The 19,341-nt window shown below is 31.1% G+C and overlaps 2 protein-coding genes across 2 annotated transcripts; one reads left to right on the forward strand and one right to left on the reverse strand.

The window, feature by feature from the left end:
• Positions 1-7,083: 7,083 nt before the first annotated feature.
• LOC125213099 (putative disease resistance RPP13-like protein 3) lies at positions 7,084-12,102 on the forward strand. The gene is made up of 3 exons (XM_048113459.2): positions 7,084-8,028; positions 10,130-11,810; positions 11,874-12,102. Exons 1-3 carry the CDS (start codon positions 7,119-7,121, stop codon positions 11,878-11,880), a joined length of 2,598 nt encoding a protein of 865 aa, XP_047969416.1. The 5' UTR covers positions 7,084-7,118; the 3' UTR covers positions 11,881-12,102.
• Positions 12,103-14,880: 2,778 nt separating this feature from the next.
• On the reverse strand, positions 14,881-17,317 carry LOC125212471 (uncharacterized). Its single transcript, XM_048112656.2, has 4 exons — positions 17,119-17,317; positions 16,747-17,001; positions 15,191-15,433; positions 14,881-15,123 (listed from the first exon to the last, which is right to left on the reverse strand). The coding sequence occupies exons 1-4, from the start codon at positions 17,125-17,127 to the stop codon at positions 15,070-15,072; spliced, it is 561 nt and encodes a 186-aa protein (XP_047968613.1). The 5' UTR covers positions 17,128-17,317; the 3' UTR covers positions 14,881-15,069.
• Positions 17,318-19,341: the final 2,024 nt, after the last annotated feature.

The raw sequence follows: 19,341 nt of genomic DNA on the forward strand, positions 1-19,341 counted from the left end.
TATATATGTACGCCCTGCATTCATTATCAATTGTTTTAAACTTTTAATAGTAGATGATACAAGTCTTAATACAAATTGGTACAATAGAAAAGAGAAATTTTATTTTGAAGTATCAAAAATGGACAAAGAGAAAGAGAGAATAATTGGTGGGCATATCAAAAAAAATGAAAAGAGATTTAATATTTTTGAATTGATTAAAGTTATATAATCAGATTATTGATTAATTATCCAGGAAGGAAATATATATTTTGTATATCAATCTAGCTATAAATGTTTGACGAACTTAGTTTGTAAGACCCTCAAATCAATAGGTCATGATTCAAATAACTACTACTACCTCCGTCCCTCAAATATTGACACATTTTGACCCGACACAAGTTTTAAGAAATGTAATGGAAAGTTGGTGGGATGTGGGTCCTACTTTTAAAGTATTTGTTTTATAATAAAATGTGGGTAGGAATGAGTTACTCCAGTAGAATATGGGGTCCATTACCAAAAATGGTAAAAAATGAAGTATGTCAAACTTTCAGGGACGGACCGAAATGGTAAACTGTGTCAAACTTTCAGGGACGAAGGGTAGTATCACGGAGGGAATGAGGAACCACTCTCGACACAAAATAGCTAGAAAGGCATGTTAACATACATTGGCCCCATACTATTGATCTTTGTCTAGATTAAGCTAAATTTAATGGGGAAAATCAATAAGTGATTGTAAATTCTTTTCATAATCTTACAACGGTACAATAGCTTCATTCATTCTATGCAAACTACTCGAGCTTGGCTCATGCAGCACATGGAGGAACCATGCATTTGGAGAAGAATCCCAGCATTTTTTTCTGAAGAAAAAAAATCAATATGAGATACTAATATTCTATTTATCATTGCCACAAGTATAAATTGAAAGTAAATTACTTACTCTTTTAGAATTTTCGAGTAGCTCGGGTGGAATCTTGTATAGATCCTCATCCACGGGTTTAGCAGAAACCGAGGATCTATGTTGTACAAGGTTTCCAGATCTAGTAGTATTACTCTATTTTGGATGGTGTTCGTGAGGGACTGCCTGATTTAATCTTGGTTGATTCATCAAGTCACGAACCTTAACTTTCTTCATTTGCTTATTTGTATGTGGATAACACTCCTCTTGCCTGACACAAAATTTCAAGCTATATAAAATAGATCGGGCAGGAACAAAAAAAAAAGTTTCAGGGAGCTTAAATCGACATTTCCCGTGTGTTAAACTAAAAAAATTCAAGAAATACATAATGTAAGGTAAAAAAAGATTTAGTGAAATACCTTAAATGATTATTGACGTCATTAATAAAAATTAAAGCTTGATTTATTCTTATAGTATTTCTTTTTTGAAGTTAAAGCTTGAATATGAATAAATCGATTTTTATTTTTATGTAACTTAAAATTAATGGTATCAATAACTATTGGTAAGGTATTAGAAACAAGAATAAAATAAATTAATGTCAGTATGGATTAAAAAACATTTCTCCCACAAGATATAAGGGAGTAGTATTCAATAGTAGTAATATTTTTTGGTGGAAAAATAAGTGAAACTAGCACACTCGCAATGAACCGTGACTAGAGCTGTCAAAATTGATCCTATCTGATTAGAAAAAATGTATTTGACCCACAAGCAGCCCAAATATTTGTAACGTACCAATTGAGTTATTTAAGTTGCTACATTTTATAGATTTTAATTGGATCCATTACAATCTTACCTACCATTTTTTCATTGGATGTATGTGATTGACTGACTGATTGTAGAAGGTTTGATATGCACTATCCAGCATAAATAATTCCACCGACACCATTTACACTGTAATCTTTATTGTTCTAAGATTATATTGTAATAGTCCAAATTTTAGATTTTTCAATCAATATAGATCAGTCTATAGCTATCTTCCAGCCTGCATACTGGAATATTATATATACTATAAAAATTATGAATTATTTATACTTGACATATAAAATAACTACATTTAACTTAATAACCTATGAAAAATAATCATCATTCTAATCATAAAATTTGATTAAATTATAATGAGTCGTATAAGATTGGTAAACAAAAATATTAATTTACAAATTTCAATTTTTTTGATTCATCTCATTTATGTATTAAACGATGTCTTTAGTAATGTTCAAAACATGTTGTTTAATTGTAATAAGAAAAAAATACTTATTTAATGAAATAATATTGTTTTGAGAATCACAATAATACATAATTTTGTAAACGGAAGAGACGTTTGAGAAAAATTAAAATTTTTATACTTTAGTACAGTAATATTTTGTTTCCTAATCTTGCGGACTGATTAGATTTTGAAAAAAATGCCATAGTTTGAATAATTATTAAGTGACCACAAAATGCAGTTGTTTAAATCACTTAATAGGTTAAACGCAAGAATAATATTTACAAAAATAATTTTTTATTATAAACAAAATATAGGAAAAAATTAAAAGGATTAAAAAAAGTAGTGAGAACCATAAACTCGGCGAGGAAAAGGCTTCTCATAAGGGCATTCACATCGCGTTTCGATGCGGTCCCTATCTCGTCTCGACGAGACGAGACAACATCAAGACGGCGATGCGGCATGCATCTCGTCCCCAAGAGACGAGCCGTCTCGATGTGTGACGCGTCCCGAAGAGGCCGGTCTCGAGCTGGCAAGACACGCGCGGGGCGTGACGTCCACTCGCCGGCATGCGAGTGGGCGTCGTAATAATGACGTCAAAATTCATTTTAAAAAAAAATTCAATTTTTTGAAAAAAAAAAAATTTAAGTGTGCAATTTGAATTCAATTTGAAAAAAAAATCAATTTTTTTAAAAATCAATTTTTTAAAAATTTAATTTTTCGTCACTAGAGAACTCCTTCTGCTTATTTGCCTCCATTTTTTTTTATTTGAATTTAAGTGTGCAATTTGTAATTTCTAGTTTTTTAAATTATGTCTTTTTTATTTTTTTAGGTATTTAAATTATAATTTTATTTTATTTAATGAAGTGTGTTTTTATTAATTGAATTTGTTGGAAATAAAAATAAAAAATGAAATTGAATGAATAGTTAAGGGATGAGATGGTTAAGAGATGGAGGGATGCATGTGATGTCTCTTAGTTAAGAGATGAGCTGAAAAGTACAGTGGGGCCCATGAATGTTAAAGAGATGAGACGGTTAAGAGACGGATAAGAGACAAGGATGTGAATGGCCTAACCAACCCTATAAGAATTAACACCACTGCCCCAATACGCGGCGTTAGCACCGTAAGAGCCGCCGCATTTGCCGGAGCAGCCCCGCCTGCCTTGCGCACTCGAAATACTGCGTTATAAGAGATAATAATATAGAGAAGAATTTCATCTACATTATTTTCTCTCGTACTTTACTCTTTCTCCACTTTTACCATTTATAATTATTTTTTTCAAACAAGTGCACAAAATAAAATGACTCCATGCTAGAACAGAGGTAGTATTAAGGAATAATCTCATTTGTTAACATGTGTTTATTACAATGCATAAGATTTCTATCACCAAATAAATCATAGGATGATTCTTTCTGAGATGGTATGATGAGAAATTAAAAAGGTTATTCTAGTTAGCAAGGCTTCTGACAATTTAGAGAGATAGTGCATGTTTCATATGAATGGTGATGTTGGGCTTCAAAAATGCCAAGCCCAATACAAAATATTCATTTCAGGCTTGGTTTTAAGAATAAATAAAGTATGAAGCTCGATATTCATATTAGGCTTAAAAATATCGGCCCATATAATTAATGTATTCAGATAATCGCACAATTTTTTTTGATGGAATACCATTAGAAAAACTTTTTTTCTTTTTTTAAATTAGGAAAACAGTTCACAACATAATCATCACATACTCATGACAGATAATTTTAACTAATCCGCGATAATATATTACTCCCTCCGTCCCGGCTAAGATGGCACATTTCTTAGTTAGAGAACAATTTAATTGGAAAATTCTTTTCATAATCTAAACAAGTTTAAGTTGCTTCAATCATTCTATGTACGCAAACTAAATAAGCGATCCATTTCTTCGTTCAAATTCTTTGTTGCATTTGGGGAAGAATCCCAACATTTTTTTTTTCTTAAAAAAACATCAATATGAGATAATCTTGAACACATGCATAAACTGAAAACAAATTATAACATACTCGTTTCGAGTAGCTCAGGACTAAGGTGGAATGTCTAGTGTTTAGGGTTTAGGTCTATTGTACGAGGTTTCTTGTTTTAGTAATATTATCTTATTCTGGATAGTGTTTGTGACGAACATGCCTAATTTAATCTTGGTTTGAATCATCAGGTCACGAACCTTAACTTTCTTTTATCTCCTAATTTGATTGTTGATTATACCCAATGATGAAATTTTTTTGAAGAAATACATTAGGTAAAAATATTTAGTGAAATTTTTGTCGGCTGCCTAGTGCTCCTCCTAGGGAAATAGAAACATAAAAATGTAAACGTGATCTTATCAGAGTTTTAAAAATGTTTATAAAAGCTTATAAAATTCTCAAAACCAATTAGTGATAGGTTGAATAGCAAACGAAACTTATGGAGCTTAAAACCAATCCAATGCGCTTTCTTCAAAGTTCATGATTAATCGAACTAATTTAAAATTGTGGAACAAACTAACCGAATTTAATACTCCATTTTTTCAAATAATTGTGTTTTTTCCTATTTATGTATATCCTGACCAAAAAAATTTTGATAAAATATTTAAAAATCAATTTAAAATCCAAAAAAGTTGAATCACATTTTAAATTCCAATTTTGTTCGGATTTAATATCCAATTTTTGAATGGGCAGATGGAGGCTTGTGAAATATTTTAGGTGCCATTGTTGTTTGGATTTATTATACTTTTTTTCGTTTCTTAAATTAAGAAATTCTTCTTTTCTGGTGTTTTCTAAAAGTAAAAATATTTCATTTTAGGAAAATTCTTTTTCTTTATAAGGTGAAACCTATTTTTCAACAAAATATTTTTTCTTTCTATTTCTATTATATTTTATTAATTTTATATTAAAATTTGTATTGCTTCAAAAGTTATTATTTATACAATGTATTTGATGCCGTACAACTTAACACAATAAATTCGATAAGGTGTAAAACACAATTACCATATTAAATTGACTCTTTAGAAAAACAAAGTTATATAATGTATCTGATGTCTCCATTAAATTATTTCAATTAAAATAATTTCAGTGTGAAATGAGTTTTTAGGTGGACGAAAGTTGTTAGACCATCTCCAACCATTTATACCAAACTCAAACTCATTTTTAAGTATATGTCATACCAAAAAATAGTTTTACTCTAATCATTTACACCAAATTCAAAATTTACACCATTTTTGGGTTTTTGTCTCACAAAATTTTTGCAATAACACCATATTTGGTGTTATTTCACTAAAAACACCAAAAATGGGTTTTAGTTTGGTGTATGGTTGGAGAAGATTTCAACACCAAAACTCATTTATGAAGTACGGTTGGAGATGGTCTTAGAACATCTCCAACAATACTGCAAAACTTAAAATGCAATAGAAAAATATCTCCAATAGTACTGAAAACCAATCCTATTATAGGTTTTGATGAAAAAAATACCTATCTTTAAGTTTGTGCTAAAAGTATACCAAAAAACCTTTTTTGATTTTGATTTATTGTATTTAAGTCCAAATCATTTTATTTTTATCAAATGAACAAAGGAAGGAAGAGAAATAAAAATGCAAGAAGAAAAGGAATAGAAAAAAGTTACGGTACTTCAGTAAAACACACTGACGACCTGCCGAAGAAGATAACAAATAAAAATCTAAATAATTCTATTAATGTTATTTAATTATTGATTAGTGGGCTGGCCATTTCTTCATACACGTTTTTTTTATAAAATTAAGTCAAAAGAAAAAACTAAAAATCTAAAATATGATTAAGAATATAAAAATATAAAGACACAACCTAATCAAAATAAAAATATGCATAAAAAGATATGTGACCTATATAAAATAAGATTAAGAAGATATAATAAACTTAAAAGTTATACTAATATAAGCTAAATACGAAAAACAACAGAAAGATTAATAATTAAAATTACACGTATTTAATTATATTATATTTATGTGATAAATAATAAATATTATATATAGTCATATTAATTAATAAGTCTTATTATGTTATTTTATATAATATAATTTAATTAAAGTTATTGACAAATTGATATTGGGTTAGTGTGTAATTTAGATAAAATAAATAGATATGATTGAAAAGTATAAAAAGTAAGTGAGTGGAGAATATTCTTTTTAATCAGAATTTAATGTAAATGGTTGGAATAAAATCAATATTTAGTGTGATATTTACACTAAAATGATGGGTTTGAGTTTAGTGTAATGATTTGAGATGGTTTTAAGAGTTGACCGTTTTGGACGGACCAAACAAAATTAGGAAGCACGACTATTAATGATGGATGCAGCAATTATAAATTTATAATCATCTTCGTATCGTCAGTTGATATGGAATAAGTTCACATGTGTACAAGTAATGCATGTGGCCATGTGGGTGAGGCAGAGGATTAGGGAAAGTCAAATTAACAATTCACATCAAGAGTCAATTGCTATAAAATTACTCCCTCCGTCCCCTAAAAATTTGTCACATATTTCTTTTTTCGTTTGTTCCTGTGGATCTCATATTCCACTAATTTATTTTCACTCACATTTTTTTATAAAACTAATACTCCCTCTGTCCTACTAGAAATGAAACGTTTTTCTTTTTGGATTGTCCCATTAAAAATGAAACGTTTCTTAAAAATAGAAATAATTTTCTCTCTACTTTTCTCTCTCTTACTTTACTCTCACTTCTTTAACTCACAAAACAACACTACATTAAATCATGTGCCGAAAAGCAAACGTTTCATATTTATTGGGACGGAGAGAGTATATAAAAGTAGAATCCACATGGCACCAATTTTTTCAACTCACTTTCTATTATATTTCTTAAAATTCGTGTCAGGTCAAATGGTGAAAAATTATGAAGGACGGAGAGAGGGAGTATTTTGCGTTGCCTTTTCAAACCAAAAGGTGACTAACAATTGAAAAGTGTGCATTTCAAAGAGATCCAAGCGATATTGATATGGCAGATGCGGCAATCTCATCTGTGGTGAAGCTGCTCGGCAATCTGCTGATCAAGAAGGTGATCTCCCTGCGAGGCGTGGAGGGAAAGGTGCGGTTGCTGAAAGACGAGCTGAAATCGATGCAATCTTTTTTACGAGACGCTAACAGAAGGGAAGCAAAAGAGGAAAGAGTGCGCGATTGGATAAGGGAGCTCAGAGAAATAGCTTTCGATGCCGAAGACACCATCGAAATGTTCCTCATCAATGTCGAGAACGTCAAGAGCAGAGGTCTTCCCATAAGATTCACTAGCTTCCCGAAGCGCATGCACCACCTCGACCAAATTGGGGATGAGATCGATTCGATCCGAGCTAGGCTTGTCACGATTCACAAAAGACGCGTTGAGTACGAGATACAGATCATCGAGGCTGGGATTCCGCAAGTTGAATTGCGGCGGCGGTTGTGTCCTTGGCAAAAGGATGAACATTTGGTTGGCACGGAAGATGCAGTGAAGAAGGTGCTGCGAAAATCGATTCTGGATAAGGAGAAGAGAGGGCTTTCGGTTGCGGTTATACAAGGCATGGGCGGGATCGGTAAATCCACACTTGCTCGGGAGATATACAACCACCCCGAAGTCGTTCGCGGTCCATTTTATCGGCGAGGTTGGGTTGTGGTGTCGAGTGAATTTACTCCACAAGAGACGACCAAGCAAATCATATTGCAGCTGTCCAGATCGGAGGAGGAGAAAAACATACTGCATAAAAATATCCAGAAATTGGAGCAGTCAATGAAGGATAAGCAATATCTCCTACTGAAGCTTAAAGAAATGCTTTACAAACAACTGGAGGGAACAAATTATTTCATAGTTATGGACGACGTGTGGGAGCAACAACATTGGGATTCTTTCGACGGTGCTTTCCCCAATCAACAAGGTACGTTTGTTATTTCCATTTTAAGAGTCCTTAATCATATTGTCTAAATGCAAAACCTAACCATATTTGCAAATATTCATCGGTAGAGCTTGTTGAATTTTTAAGTCATTATTTTTATTAGTAGGAAATATTAGTTATTGCTATCATTTTATGACGTTTTGGTTCTTGAAAGTGTTTTAGGCTTTTAGTACTGGGTTGGGCCGAACTGAACTAGTGAAATGTCGTGCCATTTTAACCGAAAGAGTGAACTACACTAATTGTCCTTGATCTTGTCAAAAAATGTATTAGTGGTCCCTATAAAATTTTTATCATTTTTGGTACTTTAAGACTAAAATAATCCTAGACACCACTAGTGTAAATATTTATAGTTTTGGGGTATTTTGGATCTTTCTATTCTCCCCTTAATTTTTTATTTTTTTCTTCCATCACCATTTTCTTCTATAAACTCAATTATACTTTTTTACATAAAGAATGTTACTTAAATATTAAAATGTTACTATACTTAAGTGAAAAATAAATTTTTTAATTACATTAGTTAAAACATAGTATAGTGAAAAACATTTTTAAGTATAGTAATTAAAATTTAAGTGAATTATATCTAACGTAAATTAAAGCGAACTATTTCAAGGAACATTTTTTACTAAAAATATTAAAGTAAACTATAATAATTTTTTTCAATATAAAGCTTAATCTATACGTTATTCAAGTAATTATTTAAAAAAATTAAGTGAATTAATTCATAAGAAAATGTTCTCACTTGTAAAAATATAAAATGGACTAGTATTAGAAATGTAAATATTTTGTATCCAAAAATGTATTTTTATGAATGTCAAAAAAAATTGCATGATTGAAGAGGTACTAAAATTGTAATTTCCAAATTCTGAAAATGTCCTCCATGACATTTAGGAGATTTTTCAAATGCAGAGGTGTATAAAAGACCAGCAAGTACCAAAAATGTAATTTCTAAGTACAGAAAATGATATAAAATTTTTTCAGGGACCATTGGTGTATCTTTTAATAAGATAAGAGACTATTAGTGTAGTTCACTCTAACCGAAAAAAACCAATTGATTTGACCTTGAACCGCCGACCAGCTGGATCGGTTTTTCAAATATAGTGAGCATTTTTCAAAAATAATTTTTTTTTTGCCAAATACTAGTTGCACACTTGCACTACAAACGGTTTATTAATAATGATACATGAATTCATCATTTATATGTAAAGGACCAATTTATAATAATTTTAATGTAATAAAACTAATACTTGCTAAATTAGTAATATAAAATTAACGCATGTAATAACTAATATTTGATGGAAAAAAGAATTTTAAAAAATAACAATTCACATATATGCATATAAATCACGTAATTAGGTTACTTATGCAAGTAATCAATATCTGGAACTTAGTTAAATCATTATTCATTTATAAAAATACTCAACAATAGATTAACATTACATAGAAGGAAAAATACTAGTAGTAGTATGTAACTAAATGAACCATATAGATATAACTGATAAAATAATTTATCTTAATCAAATACTCGGATTTGGTGTATATTATTAACCAGTGAGTGATAGACTGATAGATAACTCGACATGCACCAAAATTAATTATCCCCAATGTATAATACTCCCTCCGTCCTACATAATTTTACACAGTTTGACTTGGCACATGTTTTAAGAAATATAATAGAAAGTGAGTTGGAAAAAGTCGGTAGGATGTGGGTCCTATTTTTAAAGTATTGGTTTTATAATAAAATGTGAGTAGGAATGAGTTAGTGGAATATGAAGTCCACTATAGAAAATGGTAAAAGTGAAATGTGTAAAATTATGTGGGACAGACTAAAATGAAATACTGGGTAAAATCATGTGAGATGGAGGGAGTAGTAGATAATTCAAAAAATTCCATGTAAAAATTATTAGTGATTTAGTTTGTTCCCAATTTATATATTTTTGTATGACTATAGAAAAGGTATCCTAATTTTTACATACTATTAATCTTGTTTACCTCATTGATGATCCGTTACTACCATCATAAATTGCTAAAATGGCGACACAAGTAGAATTACAGTGTTTCTAAAACTAGGTTTATGTCCTTACAGATCAAACAAGTAGATTAATTCTCACAACTCGCAACAAAATTATTACAAAGCACGATCAATATGAGCATAAGATGAAGCTTCTAGACTCCGAGAAAAGTTGGGAATTATTCTTGAAAAAAGCATTCATTAACAGCACCATTGGCACGTGTCCAGAAGAATTACAGAGTATAGGAAGACAAATCTTGAAAAAATGCAATGGTCTGCCATTGGCAATAAGTGTGATAGGAGGCTTACTTGCTGGTGCTCAAGATGAGAGCAGATGGCAACAAGTTCTCGACCAAATAGATTCCGATATCCCCGAAAACAATATACCAAATATTTTGGGGCTGAGTTATCAGAATTTATCTCCCCAATTGAAATCATGCTTCTTATGTCTAGCCTTTTTCAAAGAAGACTCTACTATCCCTTCAAATGAGGTAGCAAGAATATGGCGTGCACGGGGCTTGATCCAGAAGAAAGGAAATAGAAGTATTGAGGATATTGGAAGAGGTTATCTGAATGAGTTGATCAATCGAAGCATGCTTCAAATTCAGGATCTAACCGTCGATGGTCGAGTCAAAAGTTTTCGTCTCCATGATCTTCTTCGCGATGTATGCTTAAGCAAAGCTGAGGAGGAAATGGGTGTGAAGATTGTGAAGGGAGGGGAGGGAGGATGTTCATATAAACCTCGTCATCTTGTCTACAACAAATCATTTGAAAGTTTCTCCTCAAATGAGAATAAGTATCTTCACTCTGTCTTCCTCTTTAATGTAGGGTATATTGGTGTGGATATTTCATCTCGTGAATGGAAGAACTTTCAACTCCTTAAGATACTCTATCTTGATGGTTTTTGGTTTAAGAAATTTCCAAACTCTTTTCGGGGCTTGGTTGGATTGAAGTACTTGAGAATAGATACATATCGGAGTAGGGTTTATTTGAAGCTCCCAAGCTGGTTTAGTGAGTTTAAAAAACTCGAGTTTCTTTATGTGGAATATGTAGAGTTCGGAGGTGTTGCACTGAAAATGGAAAGCTTGCGTGACTTCGGTGCACGTAGTGTACGCGGCAGAGCCATGAAAGTAGAGAACTGGAAAAGAATAGAGAGTCTGAAGGGTATCAGGCTACTGGATTGGGTGGGGATGAGCTCGGGACTACCGCCTGATTCCGATATTCGTGAATTGGGCATAAATATAGAGACTGGCAAGGAAGATAATGCTGATTTGGTAATCAGGGGAAGTGAGTCGCTGCGAAAGATGACGAATCTTGTGAAACTACGCCTAACATACGAATATTTTTTGCAGCATGACTCTTGTACATTTCGAAAATTCATTTCCAATCTCAAGAATCTCACGTCGCTTACACTTATAGGGAATAAACACGTTTCAAAATGTCCAGCTGCGAGCGTGTTCCCTCCCAATCTCACTCACCTAACGCTGTCGAAAATGATGAATGTTTCGATGGAAGAGTTGGGTAAGCTACCAAAGCTACAATATCTCACCATAAAGCACTGGAAGATTTCTGGCAGCTTATACTGGATGGAGATATTTCATGGCCAGTATCCCTGCCTCAAGGCCCTCTCCCTCAAAAATATATCTCGTTTGGTTTGTATCATCATAAAGGAAGGTGGAATGCCGTGCCTTGAACAAATCCGGATCCGTGAATGCCCGAATCTGTGGCATCTGCCCAAACACATCATCATCCACAGGTGAAGCTACTTAATTGCTCATCTTTTCATATACGTACGTCTATAAAGTTGGCCTCATTTCAGGTTCTGACAGAGAAACAAAGTGGAGTTCGAGTGATGGGTTCAACAACAAGACTCGAGGTGTCTTCTGGTTTATTATGTTTCAGTTTTTTTGTAGTTTAATGTTGATTGTGTTTGGATATATTATTTGCATGAACCTCATGTCTTGTGCTTTTTATTCTAAGGATACCGATGGATCTTTGTTTGTAATAATCAGTTAGGCAATTGTGTTGCTTGTATATATGATTATGGAGTATACCTTTTAAACTTGTTCAATCTTATGAGCTTTTTAGGATTGTTGGCTAGACATTAATTCAAAACTTCGATAATTTACGTCTATATTCTACAATTTAGTATGATTAGGTAAAGTGAAGTCCAATCGCTTATTCATAACATCTCCAAGGGAAGAGGTAAATGGAGATGTAAACTAATATAACTACCATATTTACTTTTTGTTCATGAAAAATTATTCTGGGTGAGGTATCTGAGAAGGTATTATACATTTTTCCATTTTGAAGAGATATTTTTACCTCCCCATCAAGGGAGAGGTAAAATTTTATACCTATCATATTTGTCTTCTTTTCATGAAAAACCCTTCTCCAAGGGAAAAGTATTTGAGAAGGTATTATCCTATTATTTTTAATACATTTTTGTACTATTATTTTATTTTTAAAAGGTATTTTACCCTTCTATATACATTTTCCTTTTGAAATGTGTTACTTTGTAGAAGGGTATATTTCACTTTTTAAGAAGATAAATATATCTTAAATATACATTTCCTATATACCTTCTTCCTTTGGAGATGTTCTCATAGTCATGGCCTCATGGAAGCAACTTCTCCCTAACAAAAATTCCCTGATATTTATGTATCATGTTTTCACTTTTCAATAAGAAGGTCGATATAAGAATTAATTGCCTTTAGATAAATTTACTACTCCTTCGTTCCTTAAAAATAAACAAAGTTTGAAAGATATAGGTTTTACTATTCCTCCGTCTCAATTAAGTTAAATCGTATTGCTTTTTGGGATATTCCAATTAAATTGAGTCATTTTCTTTTTTGACAAAAAACAAAATATTCAATCACTCTTACTTTATTCCATCATCACATCATCTACTTACTCTTTTTATCTTTTCTACTTTATTCATCTCTTCTACTTTTCAACACAATTTCTTAATTTTCGTGCCCACAAGTTTTGACTCAAATTAGTTGGGACGAATGGAGAATACATGATTAGTTAAATGAGAGAGAGAAGTGAATGGAGTATTATTAGTGAAGAATGAGACCACTTTATTAGAAAGAAAAATATTTTTGTATTTAAAATTGGTGTAATTTTATTTCCAAATATCATACACATTACAGTAGGGGAGTGATCAATTGCTAACTCATCATTTAATTGCTAACTACAACTAATTTAAGGCCATAGGATTTTAGAAAACGTGTGGTCTACAATTTGCCACGTGTAATTTTCGTTTTTATTAATAAAATCAAAAAAGATACAAAAAGATGCCAAATTAGGGTTTTGCATAAAAATGTCAATATAGTGTTTCGAAAATATCAACACAATGCTGTGAGAATATCAACACAATGCTTTAAGAATGTTAACTCATTGCTTATATTGACATTCTACATATATTATATTGACATTCTACATGTATTATATTGACATATTTTATATAGTATATTGACATTCCTGCTTGTACGAAAAAATTAAAAAATTTCGAATTTTTTTTCAAATTTTGACGTCGGAACATATGCATGTATGATATCGTTGGAATCCTTATGAAATTATCTTTAATTTGATATATGTTATATGAATTTAAAGTTTTGAGATTTCTTTTAAAAGTTAATTATAACTAAACATGTAGTTAATTGACATTAATACCCCTATTGATATTTTTTGGAATTAATTCTATGACTTTATTGACGTTTTTCGTTGATCATATTGACATTTAGGGATTAATGATCTAAGTCCTTAATTTGAATATCTAATGGTTATTATTTAGTTGTAGTTAGCAATTAAGTTATAAGTTAGCAATATAACACTCCCCCATTACAGTAATTATTCGACACTACGAGAATTTATTTAATCTATTTTTTAAATTGCGCGCTTTAAATTCAATACTACATTTAGCAAAAGAAAAGGATATATATGACTCCCATAGTAGTTGAAACGCTTTTGTTATTCACATAGTAATTCATAAAAGTGGTATTTAATGATTTAAGTACAAATTAAAGAAAATAAAATAGATAAGTGAATTTAAAAGAGGCTAAAGATGTGTTGATTTTGATATGAAATGAAAATGACTTGACTATAGTTGACAATTCAAAATAGAATAAGATTTAATTATAGTTGATGACTCGATTAATATGGAAAGTATTAAGTACTTCTCCCGTCCCAATTAAGGAGTCTCAGTTAATTATATTAGAGTGTCTCATTTTAGGAGTTTTGGTTGAAATATTCCATAAATGGTAATAAACTTCACATTCTACTAACTTTTTTCCACTCACATTTTAACTAAAAATTTATAGCGTAAATATAGGATCCACATTTCACTATTTTTTTTGCCAATTTTTCTTAAATTTTTTAAAACTCGTGTTGAACTCAAATGGAACTGGTAATAACGAAGTTAAAGCAGGCTTAGGGAGAACATATGGGCTGGTGATGCAGTATGTTGATAACAGAGAGAGGTAATATTAATGCCAGGCCCAATGTTAATAAAATGTGAAGCCCAATATTCAAATTGGGCTTCAAAATGTTGGGCACAATTATTTTTATTGGTAACAATGGAAAAGAAAATTTTTAGTTTGGGTTTGGGGTACCTTTTCTGATATAGAAAAGCCAGAAAAATAAGTAAAAGATAGAAAAATTGGTGGGCCATATTTTAAAAATGACAAGAGACTCATAATTTTATAATAGATTAAAGTAGAATAACCATATTATTGATTATGCATGGAGGAAATATATAATTTTTTGTAACTCGACCTACCTATATTCAAACAACTACTATCACGATGAGGAAACATTGTAGATGCGTAAACAAAAATAGCTAGAAAGGCTTGTTTACATACATTGGCCCAAGCTATTAATCTTTGCTACGATTTAGCTAAATTCGTGGGAGGGAAAATCAATGAAGATGAAAAATTGATTGTAAATTCTTTTCATAATCTTACAACGGTAAAATAGCTTCAATCATTCTATGCAAACTACTCAAGCTTGGCTCATGCAGCACATGGAGGAACCATGCATTTGGAGAAGAATCCCAGCATTTTTTTCTGAAAAAAACATCAATATGAGATACTAATATTTGCCACAAGTATAAATTGAAAGTAAATTACTTACTCTTTTAGAATTTTCGAGTAGCTCGGGTGGAATCTTGTATAGATCCTCATCCACGGGTTTAGCAGAAACCGAGGATCTATGTTGTACAAGGTTTCCGGATTTAGTAGTATTACTCTGTTTCTGTTTTGGATAGTGTTTGTGCGGAACTGCTTGATTTAATCTTGGTTGATTCATCAAGTCACGAACCTTAACTTTCTTCATTTGCTCATTTGAATGTGGATACCCCTTGTTCACTCCTCTTGTCTGAGACAAAATTTCAAGAATGTAAAATTAGATCGGTAGAGCGAAAAATAAAATAGTTTCGGGGAGCTAAAATCGAAAATTTCTCGTGTGCTAAACTAAAAAAATTTAAGAAATACATAATGTTAAGGTAAAAATATATTTAGTGAAATAACTTACAATGATTGTTGACGTCATTAATTTTACAAATAATATAAAAATTACGCTTGATTTATTCTTTTATTTCTTTTTTTAAGTTAATAGAGAATATGAATAAATCGATTTTTTTTTAATTTTTATGTAAATTAATAAATTAGTGGTATCAATAACTATTTGTAAGGTTAGAAAGAAGGATAAAACAAATTAATGTCAATATGGATGCATTACAATCTTACCTACCAATTTTCAAGTGGGATGTGTGTGATTGTAGAAGGAATTAAAAGGTAGATAGTGCAATCAATGAGATCCAGCATAAATAACTATACCGACACCATTTACACTGTATCTTTATAGCTCTAACTTCTAAGATTTTATTGTAAAGTCCAAATTTTATATTTTTCAATCAATATAGATCAATATAAAGTATTTAATCTAAAAATTATGAATTATTTATACTTGACATGTAACATAACTTAATAAACTATGAAAAATAATAATCATAATCATAAAATTTGATTAAATTCTAATGAGCCATATAAGATCTATAAACAAAAATATTAAATTTCGAATTAAAATTTTTTTTTTCAATCATCTCATTCATGTGTAAAATGATTAGATTTTGAAATAATTCTGTAATTTGAATAATTACTATATATCCTAGTTGGAATCCCGCAGATAGCACAATTATATGAAAATGACATGACCACAAAATGCAGTTATTTAAAATCCACCAAATAGGTTTAACGCAAAATTCATGGATTAATATTTACAAAGATTATTTTTTAACCATAAACAAAATATATCAAAAAACTATAGAAATGATTTAAAATAGAGTAAATGCTAAAATTGGTTCTGACCATATTTTATTTTACGATTTTGGTCTTATACTTTGTCTTTTGAATATTTGCATCCTAAAAATTTCAATTCGGATCACAGTTGGTCCTACACTAACAGTTTCGTCAATTTTGAAAGAGTTTTAACCCGATTTTGACGGTTTTAACAGTCCAACTCTGGCTAAAACGTTTAAAAATTGGCGGAACTGTTAGTGTAGAACTAATTGTGATCCGAGTTGAAATGTTCTTGATGCAAAAATTCAAAAGATAAAATATAGGACCAAAATCGTAAAATGGCATAAGTATAGGACCAGTTTTGACATTTACTCGTAGTGTGAAACTAACCTTGCGCTCAGGATCGGCATAAACTCGGCGAGGCAAAGGCAAAGGCTTCTCATAACCAACCCCATAAGCATTAACACCGCCGCCGCCGCCCCAATACGCGGCGTTAGCACCGTAAGCGCCGCCGCATTCGGCGGAGCAGCTGCAGCGGAGCAGCCCCGCCTGCCTCGCGCACTCGAAATACTGCGTTATCGGCATCTCACTCGCATTCTCCCAGTCGCCAAACGCCGGAATCTGCCCACTCTTCCTGTAATTTTCCTACAAAAATAGCAATAAAAATGAATCCAAGATTCCTCAAACAACTCGAAAAGGGAAAAGTGATGCTGATGCTGAAGGAATCAAGATCTTCAAGTGTTTTTTCTTTTTGTTACTTACTGTGCCCATGAGAGAGAGAAAGAGAAATATGGGTTGTGAATGGATTGGAAATTGGAATGGAAATCAGATTGAATCTTGATTTCTATCTCTGTCTGTGAAATGTCAGTGGTGGTGGGTTGTTAACTGTTGGTAATGTGAGGGAAACATACATCATTTTCAAAGTCATTTATCATTGTTGTTTTTTGTCTAGTAATGGGATTTTGAGATTAGTCAAAGAATGGATGTGTGTAGGTGTTGAAAAGGGAGATTTTTGGTATGGGAACAAATAAATTAGAGGGAAAAGTCTAGAGTTGATTGTAAGTTAGCTAGAATGCTTGAATCTTGGATAATTGGTAGTGAATTAAGTCAATGGTTTGAGTATCAACACATTGGAATATGTGAGCTTATTTGAATTGAATATTTGCATGATAATCTTCTATATTTGACCGTACAATTTTTAAAATTAGTAATTATATCCCTCCGTCCCACGTATTTTGGAAAAATGATATTTCCTCCGTCCCATTGAAGATGACCCACTTTCCTTTTTAGTTTGTCCCAAACAAGATGACTCATTACTTAAAATGGAAACACATTTATCTCTACTTTATTCACTATGTCTTACTTTACTCTCTCCTCTCTACACACAAAATAAAGTTGCATAAAATCTCGTGCCGTCCAAGGAATGGGTCATCTTCCTTGGGACGGAGGAAGTAATAAATAATTAAAATGGAGAAAAAATAAATTAGAAAAGATAATAATATAGAAGATAGTGTCTTCTACGCTATTTTCTAACTTACTTTATTTTTCTCTATTTTAACTATTTTATCACTATTTTTTCAAAACAAGGAGTACGAAAAAATAATGTATCATGTTAGCTGGACAGAGGAAGTAAATAAAAAAAATGATATAAAATGATATTAGTAGAAAGTAATGCCCACCTTATTGATTCCATTAGAAAGAGAAATTTATTATAAATATCACTATTTTTGAAATATGCTATATTAATAATGTAATACGTGATTGTCTCTATTGTTCATTTAATACTCGTACTTAGTACGCATCACATATTACGTGTAATTTAAGAAATGTTTTCTTGATTTTTCAGTATTTAAAAAAATTAAGATTATTTCTAAGCATAAATTTGTCTCAAAGTCTATTTCTAAGCATAAATATGTAAAAATAATTTTGATAAATGAAAAAGATAATTATCGTTTTGTCAAAGGAAAATAAGACAAATTAGGTACACAATTGGAATCTGTGCAAGTGAGAACACAAGTGATGGGGAGTCAAACAATGCACACTTTAGTGACTAATTGTAGACATTAAAAATGTACTTTTTGTATTTATTTAATATTTTAATGGTTACCAGTGTGTGAAGGCACTTCTTGGTCGTTTTGTTTTAGGTCTGGGTCACGGCACTACTCCACTAGCTAGATCTAGGCATTTTTTTATTATTCAATTAAATATTTGTGGATAATGATTTAATAAAATGGAAAAACAAAGGAAATTAGCTTGGAAGAGTGTAGTGCTTAATTTGCCTTCATATAAAGGGTGTTGACTGTTGACCACCTCTCTTTCAAATAGTGTAATAAGTCAAATAAATAAATAAAATAAATATTTTTTCTTTCATCTAAAAAAGGAACTTTGGGTATATTACAAATTTGAATGCGCAACTTGGAAAGTATAAAAGACATATAAGAAAAATAAAGTGACTTTACATCACTAGTAATTTAATGTGTAGTGAAACTTTTTCAAAAATGAAAGTAGAGTAATTTTGATAAATAAGTCAAAATAATAAGATGAAATTATTTTTCAAGAAAGGAAGGAAGTGAGTATCATATGAAATTATTCTTACCCTGCTGACTAAAATTAATTTATTTTATCTAGCTTAATGAATAGATGATCAAGAAATTATTGAACTTTTGGGAAAGAACATAGAAGAATATTAAAATCAAACAATGTAAAAAGATTAGAAGACTTTTGCATCATCATTTTCCACCATGATTCCCTCTTAAAAGAAACATTTTCCACCATGATTTCCGCTGCACCAACTTTGTCAAATTACAACACCATAATTATGGGCCAAGTGGACAAATTAATAATAGTATAAATGTTTTAGCTTTTATGCTATCCACATTTACTATCATTAGTATATCTATATAGGATATAGCTATGTGAATACATTGTTTTTTATGCCTCACTATCCATTGATAATACTCCATCCGTTCCAGTTTAGGAATTAGA

This window comes from Salvia hispanica, chromosome 3 (assembly GCF_029641045.1).
Source record: "Salvia hispanica isolate PSC_SH4W2 chromosome 3, Shi_PSC_v1, whole genome shotgun sequence".
In the NCBI taxonomy this organism is placed as follows: domain Eukaryota; kingdom Viridiplantae; phylum Streptophyta; class Magnoliopsida; order Lamiales; family Lamiaceae; genus Salvia; species Salvia hispanica.